At 40.5% G+C, this 27,138-nt stretch overlaps 1 protein-coding gene across 1 annotated transcript; it reads right to left on the bottom strand.

Annotated features, from left to right (window-relative positions):
* Positions 1–504: 504 nt before the first annotated feature.
* CA7 (carbonic anhydrase 7) lies at positions 505–11,969 on the bottom strand. Its single transcript, XM_054049061.1, has 7 exons — positions 11,896–11,969; positions 9,406–9,603; positions 5,929–6,047; positions 5,136–5,231; positions 4,804–4,866; positions 3,359–3,514; positions 505–961 (listed from the first exon to the last, which is right to left on the bottom strand). The coding sequence occupies exons 1-7, from the start codon at positions 11,933–11,935 to the stop codon at positions 839–841; spliced, it is 795 nt and encodes a 264-aa protein (XP_053905036.1). The 5' UTR covers positions 11,936–11,969; the 3' UTR covers positions 505–838.
* Positions 11,970–27,138: the final 15,169 nt, after the last annotated feature.

The raw sequence follows: 27,138 nt of genomic DNA, 5'->3' as shown, positions 1-27,138 counted from the left end.
GATATTTATGCATGGCCTACTGGCTTTGGGTGAAAATTTGTACAAAGTACAATGATGTGCAGGGAGATGAGTTATTTGTGAAGCACTGAGTGCTTTTATAACACTAATGTGAGTTATTTTTAATTATTATTATTATTTTTAAAATGTTAACACTAAAATTGTGTGAATTAGGCTTCAAAGTCAACCCCATTTGAGGTGAATGGAAGAAATCACATATTTTTTAGTACGTGCTACTGTTTCAGGCTCTGGTTGCATGTAAGAAGGCAACTGCAATTAATTAGAATATAGTCAAAGTATCTTCTAAACGAGAGGAGCTGGTCAAACTGAATAGAATCCACAGGAAATATGCAGGAAGATCTAAGCCTTTGATCTTTCAATGTCAGAGCTCATTAATATTATCCCACTCTTTATTAGATTATGGACAATAGCTCTAACCATTAGAAGTTGTGTCCATCACTATTATTAGATCATTGCACAAGCAATTTCCCATTCTAAAATCTTAAGATACAAACTTAAAATTATAGTTAATAATATGGAACATCACCACACTATTCTACTGGAGTACACCCTGGATTACTAAATTATTCCTGATTTTTAAAAATGTTCTCTTTTTTAGAGAACAAGATCTCATAATAATTATTTTAAAAGAATGGATCTGGCCCATGCAAAGCATAAAACCAAGAGGTATTGACTTTTTTCTGCACCACAACACAAAGTGTTCATGGAAATGGCTGTTTTACTTTCTCAATGAGATAGTCATCTGAAGATCAGTGATCTTGTGAGGCCCTTCAGACATGGAAGCACTTGGAAGTTTGAAGCTCATTATTAATTTTCTTCTTTAGGCCTTGAAGGAAGCACGAATTATTCTTCCCTTAAGAGGTTGAGGGGGGCGAAAATTATTCACCATCTGTATCCTTTCATCTCCCTCGCTGGTGAAGAGAAGAGTTCGGAATTTCTCCAGCTGTAAATTCATATGAAATAACTTTACTACTTGCAAAGGCAATTGATGTTAATGTCATTGAAAAAAGGTAAGAGGAAGTCATTCAATACTTTTCAATCTGATAATAGAATATTTTCAAGCTAAGAGCCTAGAAAGACTATTAATGGCAGATGAAGGCTCCCAACGGTGACTGAATATTAGATACCTCCAAAAGTAATTTGTTTGAAATGCATGATTGGCTCACTTCAATATGTTCCACTGTTTTCTATATTTGGAATCTTTAATATGGAAGGTGCACATTTCCACTTCTGAAGCTTCAGTTCCAGTTAGAGATGAAAAAGACCTGTTCGGTCATCTAGACAATACCCCCACCATTATCAGACTATTTCCTATGGTGTTTTGCTCAGTCTAGTTTTAAATGCACCAAGAGACTGTATTCCTATCACTTCCTATCGGGGAGAATATGTCAAATGTAATATGTCTCACTGCCAGGAAAGTCTCCTGATAGTCAGCCTAAAGTTTTCCTTTCTTTGGGCCAGATCATCCCCTCTGCTGTGACTGGATGGTTCAGGAATGCAGAAGATCCTGGATAACATTCTCAGTTTGTAGTGCAGTGTAGATGGAAAAATAATAAACAGGGGTCTAGAAATATTAGAAAACATCAGAAGGAGATTCAGCTTGGAAATCTGCAAACTAATATATTTATGCAAAACTTATCGGAAACTCAGATATCCAATGGGAGGAAGAAATCTGGAAAACAGTAGTGCTAAGTGACCTGGGGGTAGAGGTTATCAAATTAATAATGAGTTATGTTGTTTGGCAAGGGGTAGGCTTGTTGTATCTACAAAACCGCCACCACCACCACCACCACAATAAAGACCAATTGGCAACCCTGTAAGAGACACTCAGGAGAGAGGCCAAGGTTTAAGTGGGCTAGGAGAAGACTAAACAAACCTCTCACCCTCCAAGGTGAAGCACATTGGCGGGGCAGTGAGGGGAACTTGCACTGCTGCTGCCTATGCTCTACCTGTTTTGTAGATAAAGAATCTCAGTCTCCAGGGCTGACAATAAGGCACTTTTCACACGCACTAGAAATTCACACAAAAGAACAAAACCATCTAGTCAATAAAATCAACAGGAGATTTACATGAAGCGAGATTCTGATGGAGGTGTTAAAGTTAGGAAGAAAAAAGAGTTAGAGACCTAAAATATAAAATGTTTGGAAACACGATGAATGTGCAGTTGTGACTGTCTCTTGGAAGATGGTTGGAATGGGAGGAGATCTGCTCTTGTGGCTAACACAAAAGAGTGGAAAGTCAGGAGATCTGGATTTTATTCCTGGCTCTGCCACAGACATCCTATGTAATCTTGGGCAAGTCACTTGATCTCTCTGTCTCAGTTTCCCTATCTGTAAAATGAGTGATGCTTGTACAGCAGTTTTGAAAATACATAAAAAAGCAAGTACCAAAGATTTTTCTTGCTATACCAAAGATCATTTAAGCAACAATTTTAAACAAGATTGTTTGGAATGTGTGGGCACTGAAGATGGCAAATCTGGGCTTGGAGTGAGATATTACATTATGAATAATGATTTATTATTCACTCTATAATACCAAGTGTGCAAATATCATCATTGGAAATTCAGAAAAAAATTAAGCCCATTTTATAAGTCTGTGCTTTAAAATGTCTACAGATAGCTTCCGTTTCAAATCTCCCCTGCAGTCTCATGTGGCATCTACTTCCCATGATATCAATTACTATTTGGGAAGATGTTATATGAACATTTCTTTTACATTTGGTCAGACAAATATCAAAGGCTAAATCATGCTGAGTTACACTAGTTTTTGTTAAAACAGAATGTGGCCTAAGGGCCAGATTTGTAAAGGTGTCTAATGATACAGATAGGTATCTAGTAGGATTTTCAAAAGTACCTTGGTGCCTAATTGTCATTGAAATCAATGGGAGTTGGGCACCTAAGTACATTTGAAAAGCCCACTAAACACCTATCTGCATATTTAGGAACCCAAATACCTTTGAAAATCTGAACTTAAGTTTTTAAGTCATTTTCCTGGCAAATAGAGTGAAATAGATAAGAGAATGTTAATTTGACAGATAGCAAAGAAATTCCAAGCAGGTCCTTGCATTCAACTAAGACATGGTTGCATGGGTATAAATGAAGGCAGAATTTGGTCCATTATATCTTTATGGAGGCATAACAAACAAAATGTTGCCTTTCTACTTTATCCACAAAATCCGTCATTCCGTACTTCAAGACTAGACATCTCAGGCTATTTGCCATTTCTTAAATTAGTCCCATTGTACAAAGAAAACAATCACTGCCCACAGATCCCATTTTAAACCCTAAAAAAATGAAGTCAGGAGTATCAAAACTTGGGGACAAGCTGACTGCAAGTTTACCTGTTTCTCAGAAATCCTGACAGGCTCTTTCAGCACTATCCACGTTACACTCTCATATAGAGGAGGTGTTGTTAGAGAACCAGGATATGTCCAGTAATTTAGACTTGAGGGCAGGAGGCATTTTGGGTTGAAGGTTCTGAACTGAGCTTTTGTCCCCTGGAAAGAACAGACACATTATATTTCTTTTTAAAAAAAATGTGTTTAAGGAGATAGATATTTATTGAGAAACAGAAACACCAGCTAATAGCTTAAAATTGCAAGAATAATGGGATGATAATTTGGCTCTGTCTAAGAACAACAACATCACGAGAATAGCACTCATCTAGTATTGTGGTGATATCACATGAGCTGTGGTGATCCCAGACCCAGATGCTGGCTTAGGGATGTATGTCCCTGCTGCCTGTGTTAGCACTGAACTAGTAAAACAAAAGATCCCCTTGCAATTAATGCCCCTTCCCCATCGGGAAATTAGGCAGAAAATCTCTCCTCTGTATAGTACCCAGCACGAGCTGCTAATGGTGCACACTTCATCACTAGCATTTGCTTCTACGGAATTGTGGAATTCCTGTGCTTCTTGTGCCTTACTACTCTGCTTGGAGTCTGGAGCAACAAGGCAATCTAGGCAAAGATTGCCTCTGCAATCAAACACCCAAATCTAGAACAAAGAATAGGTCTATCCTGAAGCTGCAGGTGTAATTTCCAGCTCAGGTAAGCATGTGGCAGAGGATACTGAGCTGGCACAGAGTGCAGTGCCAGGAGAGGTTACACGACTACCTTCAGGGTTACAGTGGTCCAGAACAGGACTCCTGGATCCAGGCATTGTTACTGAGAAGGAGATCAGGAGGAGGAAGCACCTGCTCACTCACACTCCACAGCCGTGCAACCAAAAAACGCCAATGTGTCTGCAAAATTCTGCTCACCGCAGAATCCAGCAGGAGTGAGGACAAGGGCATCTCATCCTGAAGGGCAGTCCTGCCATTTTTAAAAGGAATTATAAGAAATGCCTGAGGGGGAAACGCTTCCTTTTCAAAGTGGGGAAGCGAGTTATGGCCAAGCACATATCCACAACATCAGAATTCAATAGTCCCTTCTCAAAACACCCAGAGGCAGGAACAACATGTTCATTCATTCTGAACTCCTTGATAGCAAAAGCGTATTATATTGAAGTTTTGTGCATTAGATCCTACAATTCTAGGATACAAAGCAACCATGAGTGGTGAGAGACAATACATTAGAATGAAGTGTGTTTAAACTATCACTTTTATATACCCTTGTATTACGTTACGTACTAACGATGGGTGAATTTCGGGGGGTGGGAGGGGAGATGGAATTTGCTGCTTTAATTTGTTTTTATTTCACTCAAGCTTGTGCACAAGTTTATACTGTTTAAAAGTCATCCAAGTGAGGGGAAGAAAAATAAATACAAGAGCAAACAAAAAACTTACTTTAAATTTTACCATATACAAGGCATCAGTTAGTCTGTTCATATTGGCATGTTCTTCTCCAGTCTACAAGTGTAATGGATACAGTTGCATGAGAATATAGATATGATATAGTTAATAATTATGCTTTGAATATATAACAGGCCATTTTCTGTCTTAGGCATGTTCCCACTGAAGTAGGTTTAATTGCAGTCCGCCTTGAGTCACTGCTTCCAGTAAAGTCATTTATTTTCCCCAAACAGTTCTTCTCAACTATGTGTCTTAGTTCTTAAACAGTTGACAGTTTGATGCGCCTCTGCACATAAAACACACACCATTATTTTCATGACTCTTACCTCCAAGAAAATACCAACTACCGCCAAGCCATCTGGAGCTGCTGCTGCTTCTCCAAATGTTGCATATTTCCTGGCATTCCAATGAACCAAGTGGAGCTGTGAAGGGGAATCATAAAACAGAAGTATGAACAAGCTAAATGCTAAAGGCCCTCACACAGGTTGTATTACGCTTAGTAAGCAATAACATCAGTCCGTTTATCACATAATAAAGCTTTGCTTGAAGGGCAGATTTGCCAGAAATTCTGGGACAAACCAACTCAACTAGGAATTTACCAAGTTCCAAAACAGCAGTCGTTTGAGCGGATTAGACAATGAACACCCCACCACCCCAAAAAAAGCACTTCCAGGGTCTGCTAGAACTACTTCTTTTCTTCCTTATCTGCAAACTGCTATTGGCTGCCAGAGCTATGGCCCCACCCCCAAAACCACGTTTATTAGGGTAGTGCCAAAGGGCCAACCAAGAATGGGGCCCCCTCATGCTACATACTGTATGGACACAGTAATAGACAGATAGAGCACAGGCAAATATAAGCAAGAGATGCTGGTTACTTATTTAAAGTGTGTGGTGCAGAGCTGTTGCTTCCAAACCCCATTGTGGATAGAGAGAAATGGCCAGCTAGAAACTGCATGTAGACAGCATTTCAGTTAATGAATATATAGATAGCAATATATTGCTTGGTTAAATGGATGGATGGGCCAACCTGCAAAATTCAAATCTGGATGCAAACTGTTCCAAATTTTGTTTCAGGTTTGCATCCTGGCTGTAGTAAAGTGGTTGTGAAAAAGTTCTTACCTCAGAAGGAAAAGATTTGCTGTCAACTGTGTGCTCTGATCCCTGACTGTGCTTCATTCCCCAATGAAAATGAAACTGCTTTAGCCTATAGGGACCTTCAAGGGGCCCCCCATTGACCACTGTAAATGGAAGTGCATAAAGAGAATGTAAAAGATTAAATATTTGGTTTTTTTTACTGCCTGACTGTAGAAACTAGTTGGGTCAATAGTGGAGAAACAGCATCTCTCAAGAGCCAGGAGGAAAAAAATATATATATTTCTGATATACAGTATACAGAAGAGAAGCCAAAGCCACAATTAACAAAATACAAAGAAAGTCCTTTATCTTGGCTCTCAGGTTATTAAAATTAATAACATAGGGAAAATTTATTCCTGATCAAAGTCAATGAAGTTACATTAGGGACGTATCTGACCTATGATCCAGTGCCACCAAATCTGCTGGAAACTCACAATATCATCTGTGTAAGTAAATATCTCATGTCAGCTCCTCCATACAAGTTTAGGAGAAGGTGAGTGAGGGTAAAGAGTTTTTCTTCCTGGCTGATATCAGAGATAGCAGATTTATACTAGAAGGAGAAACAAATTTTTACTGACAATTAATTATATAAAAATTTACCATATTCCTATTTAGCCTTTGGAAAGGTAAATTTGAGGTAAGGACATAGCAGCTATCCACCAAGCAACCAAGCTATGGATGCTTCCTATTGAAATTCAGGAAGCTGAACTGGTTTTTGTATTTAAAAAAAAAACAATTGGAATTAGAAACAGTTTGTGATGTGTTTTTAAATAACTTTTTTGAATTGTAAAGGTACCGGGACTTTGTGGAAGACAGGGAGTGGATCTGTTGAGTTAGAAGGTGCAGTTTTACACAGCCATATATCATTTTGCTACATATTTCCTCTTTAGGATTATCTTTTTCCCTCCAGCAAAAGTTCTCTATATTCTGTTTTCTGTTAATACCTGATCCTGGTAGAAGAAGTTAATGAAATACCTTGTACTTAACATAGCACCTTTCATAAGAGGATCTCAAGTCACTTTACAAAGGTGGGGAAGACAGATAGGAGAGATTATGGGATTTGGTCAAGGTAAATACAAACTTTTAACATTTTAAATTTTAAAATAATACTTTTAATAAATGCAGCCCATTAATACCTAGGCAATGTGGCCTACATTTATAGGAAGAAAATAAAATTTCAGCAGGTTAATCTGAGGTGTGATATTGCTAGTTGAAATTTTTTTTGTGCTTTAAAGCGACAGGACACCAAGAAGTTCATCTTCTGTCAAACAGAACTGAAAACTGGTAATTAATTAAAAAAGTATTGTAAAGTATGCACACACCATGTCTATAATGTATTTTTTAACAACATAGTCCTTATCATTTTATTTGCTTCTAAATTTTTCATGTTATGGAATTATTTCACTGCTCTTCACATGGAATATTAACTTTTAAGAGTGCAGTCCACAACCCCACCACACGGCTCAAATTGGACTTTGGGGTATAAAGGCTAGTTTCCTACACAAAGCACATAAGCACATGTTTAAGTCCCACTGAAGTTAACTGGACTAAAGTCTATCCCCTTAAAGTTAAGCACATTCTTATATGTTTTGCTAAATTGGGGCCTAAATGGGGGCTTATAGGGTAGATGAAATGCATCCCCCTCGTCCAACCCCGCCTTCCCCTGTCACTGGAACTATCCAAGTGCAGCTCTAGTAGCTTCTCTCCAGGTTTGCTCTCCTCCAATAGACCCTTTCATGCTAGTCTAGTGGATGGAAAGTCCCTCCATAATGCACCAGGGGCAGAGAGCCCCTACCATGGATGCTGCAGTGATGCCCTCCCCTTGAGCAGCAATGCAGGGACCCTGTAGTGCAAACCCTCTGAACCTAGGTGAATTTCACTATTAAATGGACAGATTTCTATTATTTATAACTGAATTAAAATTGTCTGTGAAGATAGTTTTTCCAGATACATTTTACAAAGTCACTTTCTAAGGCCACATGCTTAAAAGAATCTTTAAAGAAGCTCATTTTAGGCAAGCTCAGATCCATTGTCTTTACTGAAAACTCAGAAATTATACTTGCAAATTGATCATTCACTGAGCTGTTTGCTTGTCCTTGGGTTTTTTTCTTTTAAAAGATCCAGTAGCTGTAACTTAAGCCCATACCTGATAATGCTCTGACAACCTTATGGGATTACTTCAAAGGCAATAGAGAGTACCTCAGGCCATTGCAGGTTATTCATTTCCCAGCAACCATAACATTTAGTTTGAATATCAAAATAAACTGGCATCAGCAAAAGCACCAAACTGGATGAATGACCATTAGTTGCTGACATAAGTTAAAATAAAACAAACTAGCCCATCAGAGACCATTTATATAAAAGCTCCTCTCTACTTATCAGTTACTAATAGATTTATGATATTCTGTGCCTCAGAATCAGTGTGTAAGTGAATCAGAGCACAATTTTCTATAGAGGCAAAAGGAGAACAATCTAATACAGGGTGGCCGAATTGTGGCTTGCGAGCCGCATGCGGCTCTTTTACAGTTAAAGTGTAGCTCATGGAGTCCCTCAGGTCCCCCCCGTTCTCCACCTACCAGACTGGGGGGGAAGCTCGGGACCTCTGCCTTGCAGCAGGGTGGTCGGGTAAGGGTTTCTGCCCAGTAGGAAGGAGGGTCTCGGGGCTTCAGCAGAAGCGGAGCTGAAGCCCCGAGCCCCGTCAGGCACCTTCCACGGGTCTGAAGCCTGGAGCCCCGGCAGGTGTGCCCCGGCTCTTAAACTTCTGAAGATTGTCATATGCGGCTCAAAGGGTCTGCATGTTTGGCCACCCCGATGGAGTGTTTAACAGCACCAAAACTCACATTGCCTAGAGCTGAAGATGAAGGATAAAAGGCAGCTGCAGCTTGTGTAACATGCACAGTCTGCCTCCTCAGCAGAACTAGCCAGAGAGTCTGTATCATTTCTGAAGAAGCCTGGGAAAGAGGAATCAATGAGGCACCATGTTTCTGGTGCTGACAGGTCTAGGTCATCAAGAGCACTTGATATCTACGTGGTCTGTATTCAGCAGAAGTGACCACCTTTCCTCTCAGGACAATTCAGAGGAATCACCACAAATTGAAATGCAGAATTTCTTGTCCACAGATTGAATTCTTCCTTACCATGTAAGGATGTGGATCTGCTAAGTGACACTCTGCACAGAGACTGAGCGCCCAGTCTCTCCACTTTTCAAACCTCTGCCCAGATTGTGATATTAAAAAAAAAAAAAAAAAGGCAGGCCCAAGAAAATGGTAAAACAAAAGTGGCTCAAATCACATATCCCAGGCAAGTAATGCCACTGGTCTCATATCAGAAAATTTAAATAGAGCAAAATTGTACACTAGCCTTTAATTTTACTTCACATAATGTATTTTATCATCTCTCTAGCTAAGAAGGTGAAGTAATATAAGCTATGAGATCTTAATTCTAAGACAGCATCAAGCTCACCTGTCTTGTCATCAGCATCTTCAAAGTCCACCATGACTGAGTGGCCATTGTTGGAGATTTCAAGAGATGTACACGATTCATATGAGATAATAAGAGGCTTCAGACTAGGATCATAAACTGCTTGCATGGAGACTATATCAACAGGTGACTGACGATGTCCCTGGGCAATGGGATATGATTTGTACCACTCAGAAGGCCCTTTGAGACAAAGGAAAGGAAAACACCATTACTTCACTTTTGCCACAGAGAGAAAAGAATCATTAGAAGTTTTTATGAGCCTCGGAGTGATGCCACGTTCATTGGAAATCACGTAAGTTTGACATCATAGGAGTTATCTGAAACACTGTGCGTTTTATTGTGTGTGTTTACAGATACTAGCAGTGCAGCCTGCAGCCCGGTGGGCGATTTAGCACTTTTATGACAAGCATAATGATGGGAACATAATACAGCCACAGGTACACCAAGACCTTTCTGCTTATTCCCCAGCTTCCTGTAGAAATTAAATGCAATTACAAATAGATTATTCCAGAATAGACTTGGTTGAGGAATCTCTCTCTCTCTCTCTGTTGATATTTTAAACACATACACTGTGTATTTTAGCTTTCCTGGGTAGGACAGTGATAAATGCTCGAGATTCAAATTAGATACAGATGACTCAGAATGTCTCAGCTACTATGTGTTTATTTTTAAACCCATTTCATGACTGCAGTAAATCTTTGAGAAACAGGCATTATTATTCCATAATGCCACTATGCTATTTCTCTACTGCAAGTGAGCGGTACAGGATGATTATCAATATCTTTGGACTTCTTGACCCCAAAGGAGTGGGATTAAATATGAGTATAATCACATAGCTTTCTGCTCTAGGAGCAGGAGTGCTCTCATGCTGTTTAAGATAACAAGATCATATCTACATCAAAGAATTATTTATTGCTACCTTTTACACCTCTACCCTGATATAACGCTCCTTGGGAGCCAAAAAATCTTGCCGCGTTATATCGAACTTGCTTTGATCCGCTGGAGCGCGCAGCCCCGCCCCCCCGGAGCGCTGCTTTACCGCGTTATATCCGAATTCATGTTATATTGGGTTGCGTTATATCGGGGTAGAGGTATACTTTTGTTTCACTTGTGTATTTTATTACAACACACAGCAATGTAATTCTTCTACTCCCTGTTTTGGGAAAGTTATCGTGTTGACTTTTTAATACATTAAAAATAACCCAAAACACTTTAATTGTAGCATTCTCATTTTTGTTAAAAATCTTAATCACTCACAGGTGTAAACTACACTTGCCCCAACCTATGTTGGTAAAAAAAAAAAAATGTAATGTAACATATTATGTCGGTCTTTGGCAGGCATTGAAGCACTAGCTTATAAACTATATATTTTCCTTTTCTCAATCTGGGGGCTGTTTTTAAAAGAGATTAGGTATTGAAATTCTATTGAAGCTTATACAATATAACTGAGCCTCGCTCACAGGGCTGCCCGGGGGGGGGGGGGGGGGGGCAAGTGGGGCAATTTGCCCCAGACCCCGGGCCCCACAGGGGCCCCCATGAGAATATAGTATTGCAACTTTTTTTATGGAAGGGGCCCCCGAAATTGCTTTGCCCCAGGCCCCCTGAATCCTCTGGGCGGCCCTGCCTCCTCATAAGCTTTTTATGAATAAAATAGATACATACAAATACACTTACAAATAATATCTGCTGGAGCTATGCAGCTTTCACTCAGTGTTCTAGCTTTAACCCAATCATGTATAAACTTGTTTTACTGGGGTAACATCAGTCATTCATCCATCCATTCTCTTCAAATGATATAGATATTGTACAAATTTTCAGGAGTCTGCATAGTCTCCACATAAGTTTTCTTTACACATATACTTTTTTGAGGAGCGGGAGGCGCAGAAAGAGAATAACTTTAAATTAAAGGGGCTGTTAAACACCAGGAAGAATAGTATGGCTTGTTTAATAAAAAATGCCTCCAATATTTAAATACTGATCTATATAATTTCTTGGAATTCAAGGAACCTATATAGCATGAATATCACATTTTAGTCATCTTAGTGGGATCAGACTGTCCATTACCACTCCACCAAATCTCCTTCATTCAAATGATTGTTTTAGAGGGAGAAATAAAACCCCAGTTTACTATTATCATTTTGCGGAGGAGATGGCTAAAATATCTGCAGGGAAGACTCTCAATGTCCTCCACCCCCATTTAAGAAAGATGTAGGTTTCTTACACACAGATTACGGCAGTGCTGCTGATTATGACAGGACCGCAGCAGGTGAAGTTTGTCATCTCCAGGTGCCCTTCTTTCGGTGTTGTTTAATACTGATAAACTAGTTAACTGCCTGCTGCACATTTGATGCCTGCAGATGATGAAATACAGGCATCTCTGCAAGGATTAGACAAGGATATTGAGGAGCTGATGATCGGGAGAGAAAGAGAGAGAGAGAGTGATTAGGTTAGGAAAGGATGGATGTAACATACCATCATCCTGTCCGTATCCCCAGCAGTGGTGTCCGGTCATTATGCAGGCTGCTGTGCTCTGCTTTGCTCTCAGCTCTTTGATCCAATTGCTGCTGCTTACCTGCCTTTATAATGGCTCATTTGCAGGATAGTGTCAGCCTCTTAAAGACACAGAGCAGCTAAAGCAATTCCTGCAGGAAGAGGGAAGGATCTTGGTTCCTGATGGTCCCAGCTACACAGATTCAACTCTGATTTCTGCTGCTACTGCTCAGCCCATTTCCAGTGCCTACTCTGCACTGGTACAAAGGAAACCTCTAGAATTCTCAGTGCCCCCTTCCCAGTATTATAGATGCATTCAGTTGGCCAGAAGACAATACGCTGTCAGGTGGCTAGTGGCATGTGTCCTATATCCAGGGTCAAAACTGGGACAAAGTAGTAGTATTCTCTCAAGCTCCATCCACAAACCGAGCCCTACCCACTTGACCTGCCAATGTTAGACATCAGTCACAATAAAGTGTGCAGATCTTCTTAATAGCATCTTCCTTCTTTCTTGGGTGCTCTGCACGGAGTGACATCATCTGATTGTCATCTTTCTTCTTTTTTGAATATTTTGTTCAACAGTGAAATAGTTAATAATGTTTACATTGAAATGATCATTAAGCTTCGGAGTCAACATGATATTAATTAAAGGATTTTTCCCTTCTCAGAGCTACTGACTCATGCTGTCTGCAGACTCAGGCAGATACTACTATATCGGTTTATCCTCAATTCACAATTTGTACCTTTTCTTTGTAATCAGGTTGTCTTTGTAAGGAGACTTACATTTTGTAAAAAAACCCCAGCATCATAGCTTAGTTTCTGGAACACAAGATGGCAGACCTGAAAGAAAAGTACCAGCTTGCTAAGTCTCCATAACCTGGTCCAGTTCAATGCCTCCTGTGTCCTGCTACACCATAAAAAGGTCAGAGGCAGCCAGATGGGCTATCCAATCTGTTGCTGCAAAAGTTCACAAACCCTGAGGAAGCTTTGTGACAAGAGGGACCACTCCTCATCATGGCATGAGAAAGAAACGTAGGGTCTGGTAGCAACAATCTGGTTGTGGCCTGGCTTAAAGGTATCAGCTCAGATGTCTCTACTATGCCAAAGAGACTGTACCAAAAGAGACATGTAAATAAAACATTAATTTATCCTTAGCTGGACCAATAGCAACGTATACTGTAGTTACCAATTAAGATAAATGGATCTGCACCTGATTACATCTGCTCTGAATTGGTCTTGGTGGCTCACACTAACTCGGAGCAATTATTGGTAAAAGCATATTTTAGGGATGCATGTAGGCATTCAGACTAATCGTGCTTCCAAATCCATAATTTTTTGCTAGATTTGAGGGTGCTAGATTTTGTCAAGACTGCATTATACAAATGCATCAGTAGTTTTAATTACAGCAATCGCACACAATGATATGGATGCTCTTACTACAGAACCAAGAAAAGGAAAGAGACAAAAAGAAATAAAGAAAAATCAATGAAAATATTGGTATGCAGTACTCACATTCTTGGAGTTATTTAATATGATTTAATTTTATTTTTCTGAACCTCTCAATTTAAATAATGAGCCTGATATGAAACCTTTGTGATTGACTGATGCAAGTTAATCCACTGTAAACCAGCTGTAGACTGATGCAAGTGTGTCCACACAGGACTTTTGCACTGGTTTAACCAAATTAGTTTTTACATTGATTTTAGCTAAACTGGCGCAATATCTGTATTAGGTCACTCAATAGGTCTGGGAGACCAGATGACATTTGTGAGATGGGATTTGAAGAGAATCATAGAATCATTTAACTGCAAATAGGCAGGAAAGCTGTTATACATGATCGGGGCAAAAACAGGAAAAGGATCAGCTACTCACTCTGGAGTAGCCAGGAAAGGGAAGGAATCTGGCATTCCAGGGCAACAGGGAATAGGCCATAAAATTGTAAAAGCTGAAGTCAGAGAAGTGGAACAGGGACAATTATATAGAAAATCTTGAAAATTCTCCTCTTACATACAGCACAATGCCACTGAAGTCCATTTGACATTATATGTAATGATTAGTGTATATTTTCTCCATTCAAAACTATCAAGCTTTCATCTCCTTCTATGTATATGTTTACATGTGGATAAGAATTTGGCCCTAAGAGGAGGGCACAGGAAAATTTCTGAGAAGAGAGGAAACATGTTCCTTTCAGATGTGGGAGAGGAGATAAGCTCTTGCATTATGAAAAGAATTTAAGTTTGGATAGTTGGGATTCAGGGAAAGTGAAAATGCAGGAATAATAGTAGTTGAGAGAAAGTGATAAAGACATCATGAATAAACGTTCCAACACAGTGCTAGAGATAGTGTCTAATGCAGAGAATATGTGATGTAAAACATCCCCAAAAGCCAATCAGGTTTCTCTCTTTTAGAGGCAGTGTCTATTCTGATATCAAGAAATTCCCTTCTAAATGGGGGGAAGGGTGTGTATCTGATTTTCATATTTGAATATGTCAAGTAGATTATTATATAATTCTGATGGTTCCATTTGCCCTGGATTTCCATTGATTCTGTCCCTGAAACACTTTTTAATGTTAAGATGAGGGTAGGAGCCAGGTTCCGATCTCACTTATTTTATAAACATATAAATCAGGAATAATTCCACTGATGTCAATGAAGTTACACTGGTTTCAGTGAGGAAAATCAAGTAGTAGATGTTCAATTTTGAGCTGAAAGAGTAGCTGCACTTTCTCAGCCCATCTGAGACTGTGATGCTTTTCACATGTTTTCCATAGACATATTGCTACATCCTCAGATCATTTTCTTGTTGAATGGTAAATTGCAATAAAATATGAGAAATCCATCTACGTCAGCAAAACATGACAGGTTAAAAGGGCATTCAACACAATGATTCTTAACAAATAACTTTTTAAATATGTCAAGCCCCCCTAAGCTTCATTCTATTGACTCCTATTTTTCCTTGATGTAAGAGATCATAGCAGTGTAGTCCAATGAACAGACCACCAGCGTGTCTATCATGAGACTTGGGTTCTACTCCTCATTCTGTCACTGCTGTGTGATGTGGACAAGTCATACCTACCTCAGTTTCCCCAACTATAAAAGGGGAATAACCTGATTTGTAAATTAATTTGAGATCTACTGATGAAAACTGCTGTATAAATACTAAGAATTATTGCTAAATAACTCCAAAGGAGACTGGAACTGGTTCCATAGGGGCTGAATAAGTCATGTTTTTCAGATTTAAATAAAATATACATACGGTACCTGAATTTTTATTAACAGGCTCCAGACTCCAGACAGACTTTGTGTCAGCTGTGACAACATAGCTGGTGCATGCTAACGTGTAACTGTAGAGAGGAGCTAATGAGCACAACTTCAGGGACTTAAAAGAAAAAAATAGTTATTTGGCGGTGATGTAGTGAATGGCTAAGAGGTGCTTTGAGTACATATTGCTCAAGTAGATCTTTTGTGATTTTCTTTGTAGCCTAACAACAATGGAAGTGGTATATCTGAATCGGATGTGTGACACCGTGGCACCCCAATATTCACCACTGTCATGTAATTAGGATGTGTTTTGTACAAAGTGAGCCTTGTGAGGTGTCATTCTAAAAGGTTTGATCTTCTAGACATTAATATCTTGTTGGAGGGTATGTGCTATCGTTATATGTGAAGTTATGAAGTTTCGCTATATATGTGTTACTGAAATATGTTGAGAGGCTGAAAACACCCACGAGCAGCCTTTCGTGTACAACAGTAAAAAGGCCAAACAATGTTAATGGCTTATTGAGGAAATGCACACAAGCATAAGGATTACCCCAGGAACTGTGTACAGTAGAAACCTCTCAGAGATAGCCCTACACAATGGGAACTGTTTGACCCAGGTCACAGCAGAAGAGCTTTCCAGCAAGTGGGAAGAAGGCTGGGAGGCTGGTGGTGAGAGAGCCTGCATGTGACTGCAGCTGGGTGTGTCCCTACCTGTGTGAATGCTGCTGGAAGTGCAAGCTTGGAGGGCTTTACAACTTGTCACAGCAGCACAGTATGAGCGGAAGCCCAGGCTGGTGGGTCAGAGGTAAGCCAGTTCCAGGTGGCACCCCGGAGGGAACCCATCACAGGGTGTCAAGTGCCTTTTTTGTTTAATGCATCTATAGATGTGGTTGACACTTCATTGCATATTAACAAAATATTGCAGAAGTACTATCAGTGTGAATATAGGCTGTTCACCTTCTGAACCTTTGAATACATTAGATCAGAGCAGATTAAATGTTGAAATGCTCACCATTTGAGAACCAGCAAGCACCTCAAGTTCCTGAAACAGTATCTAGTTTATCCTGATAGTGCATTCTCCCCTTACACTGCAATTATTGATGCTGTCAGTTTCTAGGCAATAGTTATATTAAGGTTATAGTTGGATTTTATGTGTAAATTAAAAGAAATTCTAACCAGTTAGTAGATTTTTTATTATAGTACAAGAACTCCACACAGAACTTTAAAATATGTAATACATGAAATAGAAAGTAATATAGCCAACCTCAAGCATTCAAAAATTAAGTCATATCACCCAAAAAGCATGAGGTTAGTTTAAAATTCATGAAATTTTAAAAATTAATAAATTTGGGGTCTTTTCGTTTGTCTTCTGATGTCTGAGGCTTAGGGTTCATATTGTCAAGCTTTTTCCGCAACCATGAAAGTTAAATTCTAATTTTTAAAACATTTAACATTGAGATTCTCATGCAATCATATGATTTCAGGAGCTGGGGTTAGCTAACCCTAACCTTTGGCCATCATCCACCACCAAATATCACAAATTGACACCTTCCCCCTCTCCCAATCCCAAATATCATAAGTTGGCAACATTGTTAAAATGACAAAACCAAACCAAACCAGATCCCTGCCCCTAAAAGCTGATAAATCTTCTAAAGCGATATATTGGCACAATACAACTAAAAGTAAGTTGTGGGCACATACTACGGCTGGTAGGCCTCACTGAAGTTTTCTGAGGTTTCAGAAGAGATTTCAAGGAGGGGAAGGGACTTGACATATATTAACTAGGCAGCCATTTTAATAGGTGGGCTAAAAGGAAAAGACTTAGGAGTCGGTGAAGGAGAGAAAGGAAGGAAAAAGTAGCATAGGAAGAAATGGAAGCCAAGATATGAAGGTTCTATTGGATTCATGGGATGGTTTACATAAAGCAAGCAACATTTGACCATTGTAGCCGTACACTTCTGACTGAGAGCTATAGTTAAATTGTGTGTGCGTGTGTTAAAACAATGTATGAAAAAGTAACTCTTTGGGATTATAATTTGTAATCAGTTTGATCACTGAGGATAACAGGGAACTGTACAAAGACACCAGATAACAAGAAAGAAATAAGTCAATATTTGATTTCTGTAAACAGCATATACATGCCAAATATTTTAATAGTCACTGAAGTTTCAACAGAAGGGAAAATTTACAATGACATGGCAAACATAAAGCCTGAGAAAAATGAAACTAGCAAAGTAAAAAAAGGGGAAGCACTATATTTTCTTGCAATAAATCATCTATCCAATATACAACTCTAAATCATAATTGCACGGTTGTATATTTTAATTCAGTGGATATTTAACAGCTCCCTCATACATAGTATCCTTGAATTAGACTAAATCTACCATGTGATACGTTTTATGGGACAACAAATTGGCTAGAATGAACAGGTTTTAGGTCGCATCTTTGTTTGGTACTTTTTGCAAAAAGCATGGTTCACACCAGTGTAAGATGGGATAGTTTGGTCTGTCAACTACAGTGTGTGTTGGTGCCACAGAGAGACTTTTATGATATGAGAACATCGTTACATTAAAGTCTAATGATGGTGTTAAGAGTGATCTCACAATTATAACTTCAGTGTTCTAATAATCAGGGCATTTTCAGTACATCCTTGATACTGCATGTATTGTACAATACCTCTCCTGGTATAACCTAACTACAGTTTCCTAAATGTGGGCATCAGAAAAAGGACCTTTCTCTCATTCACATTGATATTTAATGTTTTAGAAATTTGATATGAAAAACTGGAGTGAGAGTTCTGAAGAAACATGAATAACATAAATGTCAGAGTCCAGAAATGAGCTTGCAAAGTTAGAATTACAACCTTCAAAAGCTCAGTCTCACAAGGCTCTGCGCACAGAACTCCCATCAACTTCAGTGGGAGATCCTCTACTCCAAGGACCTACAGGGTAAGCCCCAATTGAGATGCAAACTTTGCTTAGATGAAAGATAATTCCACACCACCATTAATTTTCTTTATACAAGACCATGACACAAATAAGATATCTGGACAGCAAAAATAATAAAATAAAATCATAATAATCATAAATAAACATATTACCAAAGAGATTAAGCAATTAGGTTATTGCTTTACCCTCAATATTCCTATCATTTGCAAGACATGCTTTAAAAAGTATTGTGAGCGAGTAGAGTGCTGATTTCAGGAGGCACACCCTGGAATCCCTTCCTGGAGTTTGGCTTTATTATTACTCTAACAGCAACACATAAATCAGCCAAGACTGTCTCTCCAAACTTAGCTATTCCTAGTCTTTTCCATGCAAACTATCATAACTTAGTTTGCATTAAAAGGGGACTCTAATCGCTCTTAAATCCTGGCTGGAATTAATAAGATCCACCTATTAGCACGAATCAGCAAAAACACCTCTGCATCTTTACACAGTGTTCAAACTCCTAACATCTGGGTGACTTGATAGTAAAGGCTTGCATCCATATGTGGGGTCCTAGAATCTACTGTGCTCTTAAAGAGATGTCCACAATCATGGCTACTAGTCTAATGCCCTGATTCTGGAATTGTGTGCATGTGCTTAACTTCATGTACTGTGAGTAGATCCATTAAAGTCAACGGGGTTATTGACAGAGCATAGAGGTAAACACATATGTAGGCTTCTGCAGGTTCAGGGCACATGGGTGATTTACCATGCAAACTGAATAGCTATGTTTATTTTTGTTTTGTTCTATTGGGTGACTAGGTTTTAATTTTCTGGGTAATTTTAGCTTCAGTTAATTTCCATATTATTAAAATAATGTGTATATTTTAAATAATGTGCATTTATTCAGATGTATGCAATTACTAAAACTGGGAGTCTATCCGTATGTTTTAGGTGCCCTTGATATAGCTTCAAAATATCTCAAACAAATACTCCAAGTGGTTCCGTGCAATTTAATATAACGCACCTGCTGTAAAGCAGGAAATTTAAAAACTAAAATTATCCTTCTGCTTCAATAATTGCTTTCAGTGGGGTCTGTGTGGGTGCTGGGGTCCACCCACATGAAGCCCCTAGCAGAATTGAGGCATTTGGATATGACTATAATATTCAACAAAAAGAGGTCCTGGTGTCAGCAAATAATTTATTACATAACAAATAACTCAGACAGTGAAGTCAACTGCACTTTTCTCATGGTAATTATCTGGGAAAGTATGACACCATAAAAGACAGTGCATGTGTAAACCCAAAATACAATCCATTCCCAACATTCCCACTGTTCAATTTCAGCAGGTTCACTTGGGGTTTACAATATAAAGATGTTTTATAAAGAGAATGAATGGCAGAATAGGAAACTTTCAGAAAGGAACATGAGACAAAACTTTCCACAGTATTACTGTGTCCCAATCAAAATGAGTTCTAACATTATTATTTGAGTGAAAGGTCCAGTTCATGTATCAAGTACATATCTCTCACTCAATATAGAAGAGAAGAACAGGGAATTGGAAAATACTGTGGAAAAAGGGGCAGAGCTACAGACAACTTGGTAAGACTAGTTAATCCTACAGATAGAGCCCTGCAAATCTGCAGATATCCTCTTTATATCCGCAGCAGACCTGGATATCCGCAGACCATATTCGCAGATCATGGATGGATGAGGATCCAAATTTTATATCTAGAGCCCTGCAAATCTTCGGATATCCACTTTATATCTGAGGATGTGGATATCTGCGGACCATGTTTGCGGACTGGATGCAAATACAAATTTTGTATCCGTGCAGGGCTCTACTTATGGAATTCTCTGAAAAGCATCTACTTAAGTGAGAGGAGTTTGGTAGAGGTGTGCAGGGAACAAGTACTCCGAACTCAGCAGATCCAGTTACCTCTTGACTCTTCCTCACCTCCTCCTCCCATCCAGCTGCAGACATTAAGGTTGCCCTGGCAACCATAAAGCTAGCATTTCCAAACCCTTGAGTGCGTGATTTTGCAGACCTAAATAACATTCTTTTAACATAGTTTTTGAATGTAATTTCCTAGGTGTTTTAAGGACACAAGTAATAACCAATTCTATTATGTGTCTGTAACAGCCCACTCCTAATTATGCACCACCTACCTGGTATGTACCCATAGCCTTTACTACTGCTGCTCAGACGGCTTTCACTTGAGCTACAGGAATAACTACATTAGGTGGAAGCAGCAGAAGGCTGTTATCCCAGAGTGGGGTGAGTCCGGAGGGTGGGCATGGGGAGTACTGCCCAGCTCAGGTGTGTGTGTGTGGGGGGGGAGAGGTGCTCGTGCTTCATGTGATGCCCCGGGTGGCTGTTGGTACCATGTGCTGGGACTGGAGAGAGCTACAAGAGGAACCAAGCTCAGCTCCTTCTCCCCCACTCCTGGAGTTGGGGAAGCTGGTGCCACCAGGGAGGAACATGGGAAGCTTGTGCCTTATGCTAGGTCCAGGGGCATTCCAGGAGCAGCTCAGCTTGGCTCTCTTTTGCTGCTGCCTCCACCCTCCAAAGATGAGGGAACTATTGCCCTATGCGGGCCCCCATGGGGCCCAAATGCTGGGTTGGGAGAGCAGGGAAAGGGCTGAGAGGGTAAGCCCAACTCTCTCCTCCCCCTTCCTGCTACAGCTGCTCTGGCAGCTCACAGGTGTTCTCAGTGCAGTATCTGCTGCTGTTTGGTGGTAGCATGAGCCTGTCATTGGAAACTTCAGTGATTTTGGCAGGCTGTCAAAATCTTTCTGAGGAATGGAAGGGAGAGGAGAAATGGTGACTTTTAATACTATCTCACTTCAATAAATCTGAATGGAATTTCACAGGACAAAGGAAGGGCACTTCTCTATATTGAGGGGACTTCCCCTATCAAGTATCAAAGGTCTGCTGGAAACAATGGAGGTGTGAGACCTCCTTAAGGAAAAGATCACAATAAAAGGAAAGTGTTAGGCAATCTAAATAAAGGTATTGCAACCAGCTCCCCCTATGCTAATCTATAATCAAGATTACAGCTGTGCATGAAATATTTATTAATATCAAATTATTACCACAAGCCTGATCCTTATCTAGTTATTCCATGGTGGCTATGTCTGTAGGAGGGTTGCCAGATGTCCGGTGTTTAACCGGAACGCCTGGTCGAAAAGGGATCCTGGCAGCTCCGGTTGGCACCACTGACCAGGCTGTTAAAAGTCCAGTTGGTGGCGCAGCGGGGACCTAGGGCTAAGGCAGGCTCCCTGCCTGCCCTACCTCCGCAGGGCTCCCGGAAGCAGCCACCAGGTCCTTGCGGCTCCTAGGTGCATGGGTGGCCAGGGAGGCTCCGTGCACTGACCCCATCCTGAGTGCTGGCCCCTCAGCTCCCATTGGAGCCCTCACCCCCCTGCGCCCCAACCCACTGCCCCACCCTGAAGCCCTCTACCACACCCCAAACCTCTCATCTCTGGCCCCACCCCAGAGACGACACCCCCAGCTGGATCCCTCATCCCCTTCCCACACCCCAAGCCTCTGCCCCAGCCCTGTGAAAGTGAGTAAGTTTGGGGCAGAATGAATGATGGAGGGAGGGGGGATGGAGTGAACGGGGGCAGGGCCTCAGGGAAGGGGCGGGGCAGGGAGCGAGGCAAGGGTGTTTGGTTTTGTGCCATTAGAAAGTTGGCAACCCTAGTCTGTATACACATATCCCAATTTTTTTGTTTCTCACCATCATCCCATCTTCACTGTCATTCTGGAAGTCAATATAGTTGCAATACATGCAGTAGTTCTCCACACAGAATACAAAATCAATATGATTTATTTAAATGATTTTTATGAAAACAGAAATTGAACTTATTCATGGATGTCATTTAAAAAAACAAAAGTAAAATGTTTTTTCACATCTGGTTGTCTTAATCTGGTCCTTGTATGCTGGTAATTATACCCTTTTCCTATTATTTTTCAATGCTCTTTCAATGTAAAACATTTTTTCAGTTTGTACAAACTAAGCCTATTATTCATGCAATAAGCAAAACATTTCATGTATAACATCAAACCTGTGACGTATACCACTGAACTATACATGACATAATGCCAGTCATCCTGTTTACCTTCCCATCTACTCTATCTTCATTAAAAATATCTAACAAAGTTCTTATCTGATTAATTAAGTGAATTACTCTTTCTTTTTATACAAATTCAGGGTCTTTTGCGTGGTGTCCCCTTTGTACATATTTTTATCTTCCAAATACCTTTTTGCAAACTAATAATTTATTAGAAAATTCATCACAGCTATATATTAAAAATAATCAAAGTTTGACACTGAATACTTTTAGGATGAGCCCGATGTTATGCCCAGCCTGTTGTTAGCGTCACACACTTGTAGTCATACTACATGCTACTGTCATAGGCCTAGATTCAGCAAAGCGTTTAATCAGAGTCAGTTCTTAGAAATCGAGTAGACCTTGTGAAGCTATCACTGAATATTCACATGCTTGTGCACAAATGTGCTATTTTTATTTGTTTTGGGGTTTTTTACATCAGGAACATATTCTCTTACAGTTTTGTTAAATCAAATTTATCAAACATTTCACACTAAAACTTGATGTAAAGTATAAAAATAAGTATCAAATATATTGCCTCCAGTTCCTCAGGAAGCTTCTGCTATGTTTCCTTAGTACTCAAAGAGTTAATTATTAACTTTACCTTTGAATCGTTAATATTATCTATAAAAGATAAATATATAGCCATGTCAAAATAAGTTATAATTCTGTTATTTTGCCTCTCTCGCCAAAAGGGAAGTCATATGACCAGCAGACAATTGTGTGAACTATGAGGCTATATGCAGACACAGTATACCTATGTAAATTGACAAGGACTTCTTTTAAGCACCAAAAACATGTATGATCATTATGAAACATTTCAGGGGAGGGGGAGGAGGAAGGAAGGCAGCTGAGTACATTATTTCAGATGGAGAAGAGCTGCCTTATCTAGGCACGGGGCTACATTGTCCCCTTTAACACCCATCCCTTCCAGGGATGGAGAACTGAAAAAGTGATCATCTACTGAGGAACACAAGCCCTCTGTCACCCACACCTTATTTTTGCAAAGGGTCTGGTTCATAAATTACATAAGACATGTTTTAGTGATTTTAAAGACCCACCCACACCTTTTAATACTTTGTAACACTAAAACAAACACGCAAAATAAAGGGCTCACTCACACCTGAATGCTTTAGGTAACATATGTACAGCCAGGGCTGGCCTTACCATGAGGCAAACTGAGGCAGCTGCCTCAGGTGCCAGATGGGGGGGGGGGGCAGCGCCATCAGGACCCAGATTGTAGAAAATTGTGTCTGCTGCTGGCGCATATGTATTCTCTCTGCTCTAGATGCACTGAGATGGTGGAGTGCTGTGCTGGAGGAAGGAGGCCACAAGAGACGTAACAGGCAGGCAGGAGAAAAGGTGAGAGGGAATAACAGAAAGCAGCAGGAGCTGCAGGGAGAGAGAGGAGGAGGAGCCTCTTATGTACCTCTCTAGCACCCCCAGGAGCTTGCACTGATTAACACCAGCTTCTCAGGGAGCTTCCTGTTTCCTGCTGCTTCCCTGAACCCACTTGAGGAGAACAGGCAGTCAGCTGAAGTAGTAGGAGCCAGTTAGGCCCTTAAGATACTGATATCTCCCCTCACTCAGGCCCTGCTACCAGCCTGCTTATTTGTCCCTTTCAACTGAGTGTTGAGAGCCACTATAGCTGGCACAGAACAGCAGTCATGAGTGAAAGAAGAAAACGCCCCTTTGGGGCAGCATTCAGAAAAAGAAAAGCTTCCTTTGCTTGCTTTCTATCTAAGCAGGAAGGAGCTCTCCTGAAATACATAGACACAAATAAGCAACAAAGAGTCCTATGGCACCCACAAAAACTTATGCTCCAATACCTCTGTTAGTCTATAAGGTGCCACAGGACTCTTCGTTGCTTTTTACAGATCCAGACTAACACGGCTACCCCTCTGATATAGACACAAATGTTCACGGTGAGCCTTCTGGCCCCAGTGAGGATGTGAGTGGCGAGGAGATGCCTGATCTTCCAGTTAGTCAGAGTGCAGGTGACCTGGCAGCTACTGCAGCATCCATATCTCCATCTCAAATGGTTGTAACCATGCACATTCCTGAAGAAAGGTGTAGATCGGAGAAGAGTGTGGTGGAGGCGTAAGAAACAGCTGCTGCTGAGTTTAGTTCCTTAAGTCTAGATGATCCAGGACTGTGGACCCACTTGAGCAGTAGCCTGAGGGACTTCCTTGTACTGCATGGGCCACAGCAAGTAAAAAATTCATGTTCCCAAAGACAATGAAAATAGAAGTTTCCATCCAACACATTACTGGCGTGAAATCCCCAATGGTGACAAAGTGGAGATGCCATGGCTTATGTACTCAAAAACCCAGAATGCTGCATATGGTTTTTGTTGCAAACTCTTCCAGTCTAATGTTCCAGCCACATTGGGTTCTACAGGAACACAGGACTGGAAAAATCTGGCTAGAAATCCTGCATGCCATGAGAAGGCAGCAAATAACCAGAGAGCATGGTGGAATAGGTGGAAAGAGATTGAGATGAGACTAAGGTTAAAGGCCACCACAGATGATCAGCATCAACAGAAGATTGCGTCAGAGTCTCTTTACTGGCAAAATGTTCTGAAAAGGCTCATTGCCATTGTGAGAATGCTTGCTACCCAAAACCTAGCACTGTGTGGCACTTCAGATCAGCTGTATGTGCCAAACAATGAAAACTTCCTTAAAATTGTGGAGCTGATAGCTGAGTTTGATGCTGTACTCCAGGAGCATCTAAGAAGAGTCACCACCCAAGAAATGTACGCACATCACTACCTTGGAAAGCAATTAAAAATGAGATCCATACAGTTACTGGCAACAAAAGTTAAACAGAAGATTGTGGCAGATCTGAAGTCAGCAAGATATTAATCTATTATTCTGGACTGCACACCTGACATCAGCCATACGGAACAAATGACATTAATGGTGCATTTTTTAACAGAACCTAGTGAAAATGTCCCTGCAATGGTGACTGTCAGAGAGCATTTTCTAGAATTTATTGACATTGATGATACTACAGGAGCTGGTATGACAAATGTGCTTCTTAAAAAATTGGAAGATACGGGAATTGCAATAGCTGACATGAGAGGTCAGGGCCACGATAATGGTGCCAACATGAGAGGAAAGAACAGAGGAGTGCGGACATGGATCCGAGAGTTCAACCCTCAAGTTTTTTTTGTCCCATGCAGTTCTCATTCATTGAACTTGGTGGTCAGTGATGCAGCATCAGCTTCTAATGAGGCTGCTGAATTTTTTAATGTAATTCAAAGCATCTATGTATTTTTCTCTGCATCAGCTCATTGATGGCAAATTTTGAAGCAACATCTGGGAACATCCTCTCTGACACTGAAACCACTGAGTGCCACACGATGGGAAAGTCGAGTGGAGGCAATAAAGCCTATCAAACACCAAACTGGGAAAATAGATGATGCCATTATGAAAGATAATGCTATGACAGGAACTGTTCATGGGAGAACAGTGGCAGAGGGAAATGGAATCACCAGAAACATACATAATTTCAAATTTCTGTTTGGCTTAGTGTTGTGGCATGACATACTGTTTGAAATAAATGTTGTAAGCAAGAAACTCCGAGGTGTTGTCCTTGATATATCTGGAGCAATGGAACAACTGGACAAAGCAAAGTCATACCTATAGTCTTACTGGTCAGATGAGGGATTTCAAAACATTCTGAAGAATGCACAGAAGTTGGCAGAGGAACTTTACATTGAAGGTATTTTCCCACCCATTCAAGAATACAAGAGTCACCGAAGAAGAAGACATTTTGATTATGAGGCACGGGATAATCCCATAAGAGACCCCAAACAACAATTCGAAGTTGAATTCTTTAACCAAGTGCTAGATTGTGCAATACAGTCAATTGAAGAGCGTTTCATGCAGCTCAAGGAACACAGCAGTATATTTGGTATGTTGTATGATATTCCAAAACTCCTCACTGTACCTGAAGAAGACCTACACCAGCAATGCAGGGCACTAGAGACAGTGTTGACACATGATGACATGCACGATATTGATGCGAGTGATTTAGGTGATGAACTGAAAGCCCGTTCAAGATACATTTCAGCAGGATCAACTCCAAAGGCTGTTCTGGAATATATGTGCACAAATAAGATAACCACTCTCTTTCCAAATGCTTTTGTTGCTCTGCGCATACTTCTAACACTTCCTGTAACAGTTGCTAGTGGAGAATACAGCTTCTCCAAGCTGAAGTTAATAAAAAACACATCTATGCTCCACAATGACACAAGAGAGGCTGGTTGTCCTTGCAACCATCACAATAGAGCATGAGCTGGCCCAGACTGTAGACCTTCAGCAGGAAGCAGTTCAAATCTTTGCAGTGAAGAAGGCACGGAAAGCACCACTTTGATTATTCAAACAGATAAGTTACATTTGCTTTTCAGGCGTTTGAAAGTTAAGTATTACTTACTATTTTTGAACAAGGTATTTTAAGTTGGTAGTTCTCCTTTATTGGGGTAGGTAGCAGAGCAGTACCATGAGAGAAGTAGACCAGGAAGAAGGCAGAATGAAGACCTTTCAAAGTTTTGGCCCAAGCGAGGGGGCATGGGGGCGTCATTTGAGCTCCCCGCCTCAGGTACCAAAATGTTGTTGGCCGGCCCTGTGTATAGCCCAAACACTGTAAATTGTTCCCTTCAATTTGTTATTTTTTATCCCCTCATACTCTCCCTATCCTGGGGTTACCCCAGTCATATGTCTAGCAGGGCATCTCCTCTCCCTTCCCTATCTCCCACATTTTTCCCTTAATTTTGCCTGTGTGCTTGCTCCTTTCTCTCGCCCCAGAGGCTTTATCCCCCTCTGGACGCACGTGTTGCCCTCTGCACAGACTCCGCCCATACTGATGGCAAAGAGACGGGCAAAAGGACAGCGGTGCCTTCAGCAGGCGTCATTG

Source organism: Malaclemys terrapin, chromosome 14 (genome assembly GCF_027887155.1).
Source record: "Malaclemys terrapin pileata isolate rMalTer1 chromosome 14, rMalTer1.hap1, whole genome shotgun sequence".
NCBI classification, from domain to species: domain Eukaryota; kingdom Metazoa; phylum Chordata; order Testudines; family Emydidae; genus Malaclemys; species Malaclemys terrapin.
Note: the sequence above shows the minus strand (reverse complement) of the source record. Positions and strands in the feature narration are given on the sequence as shown.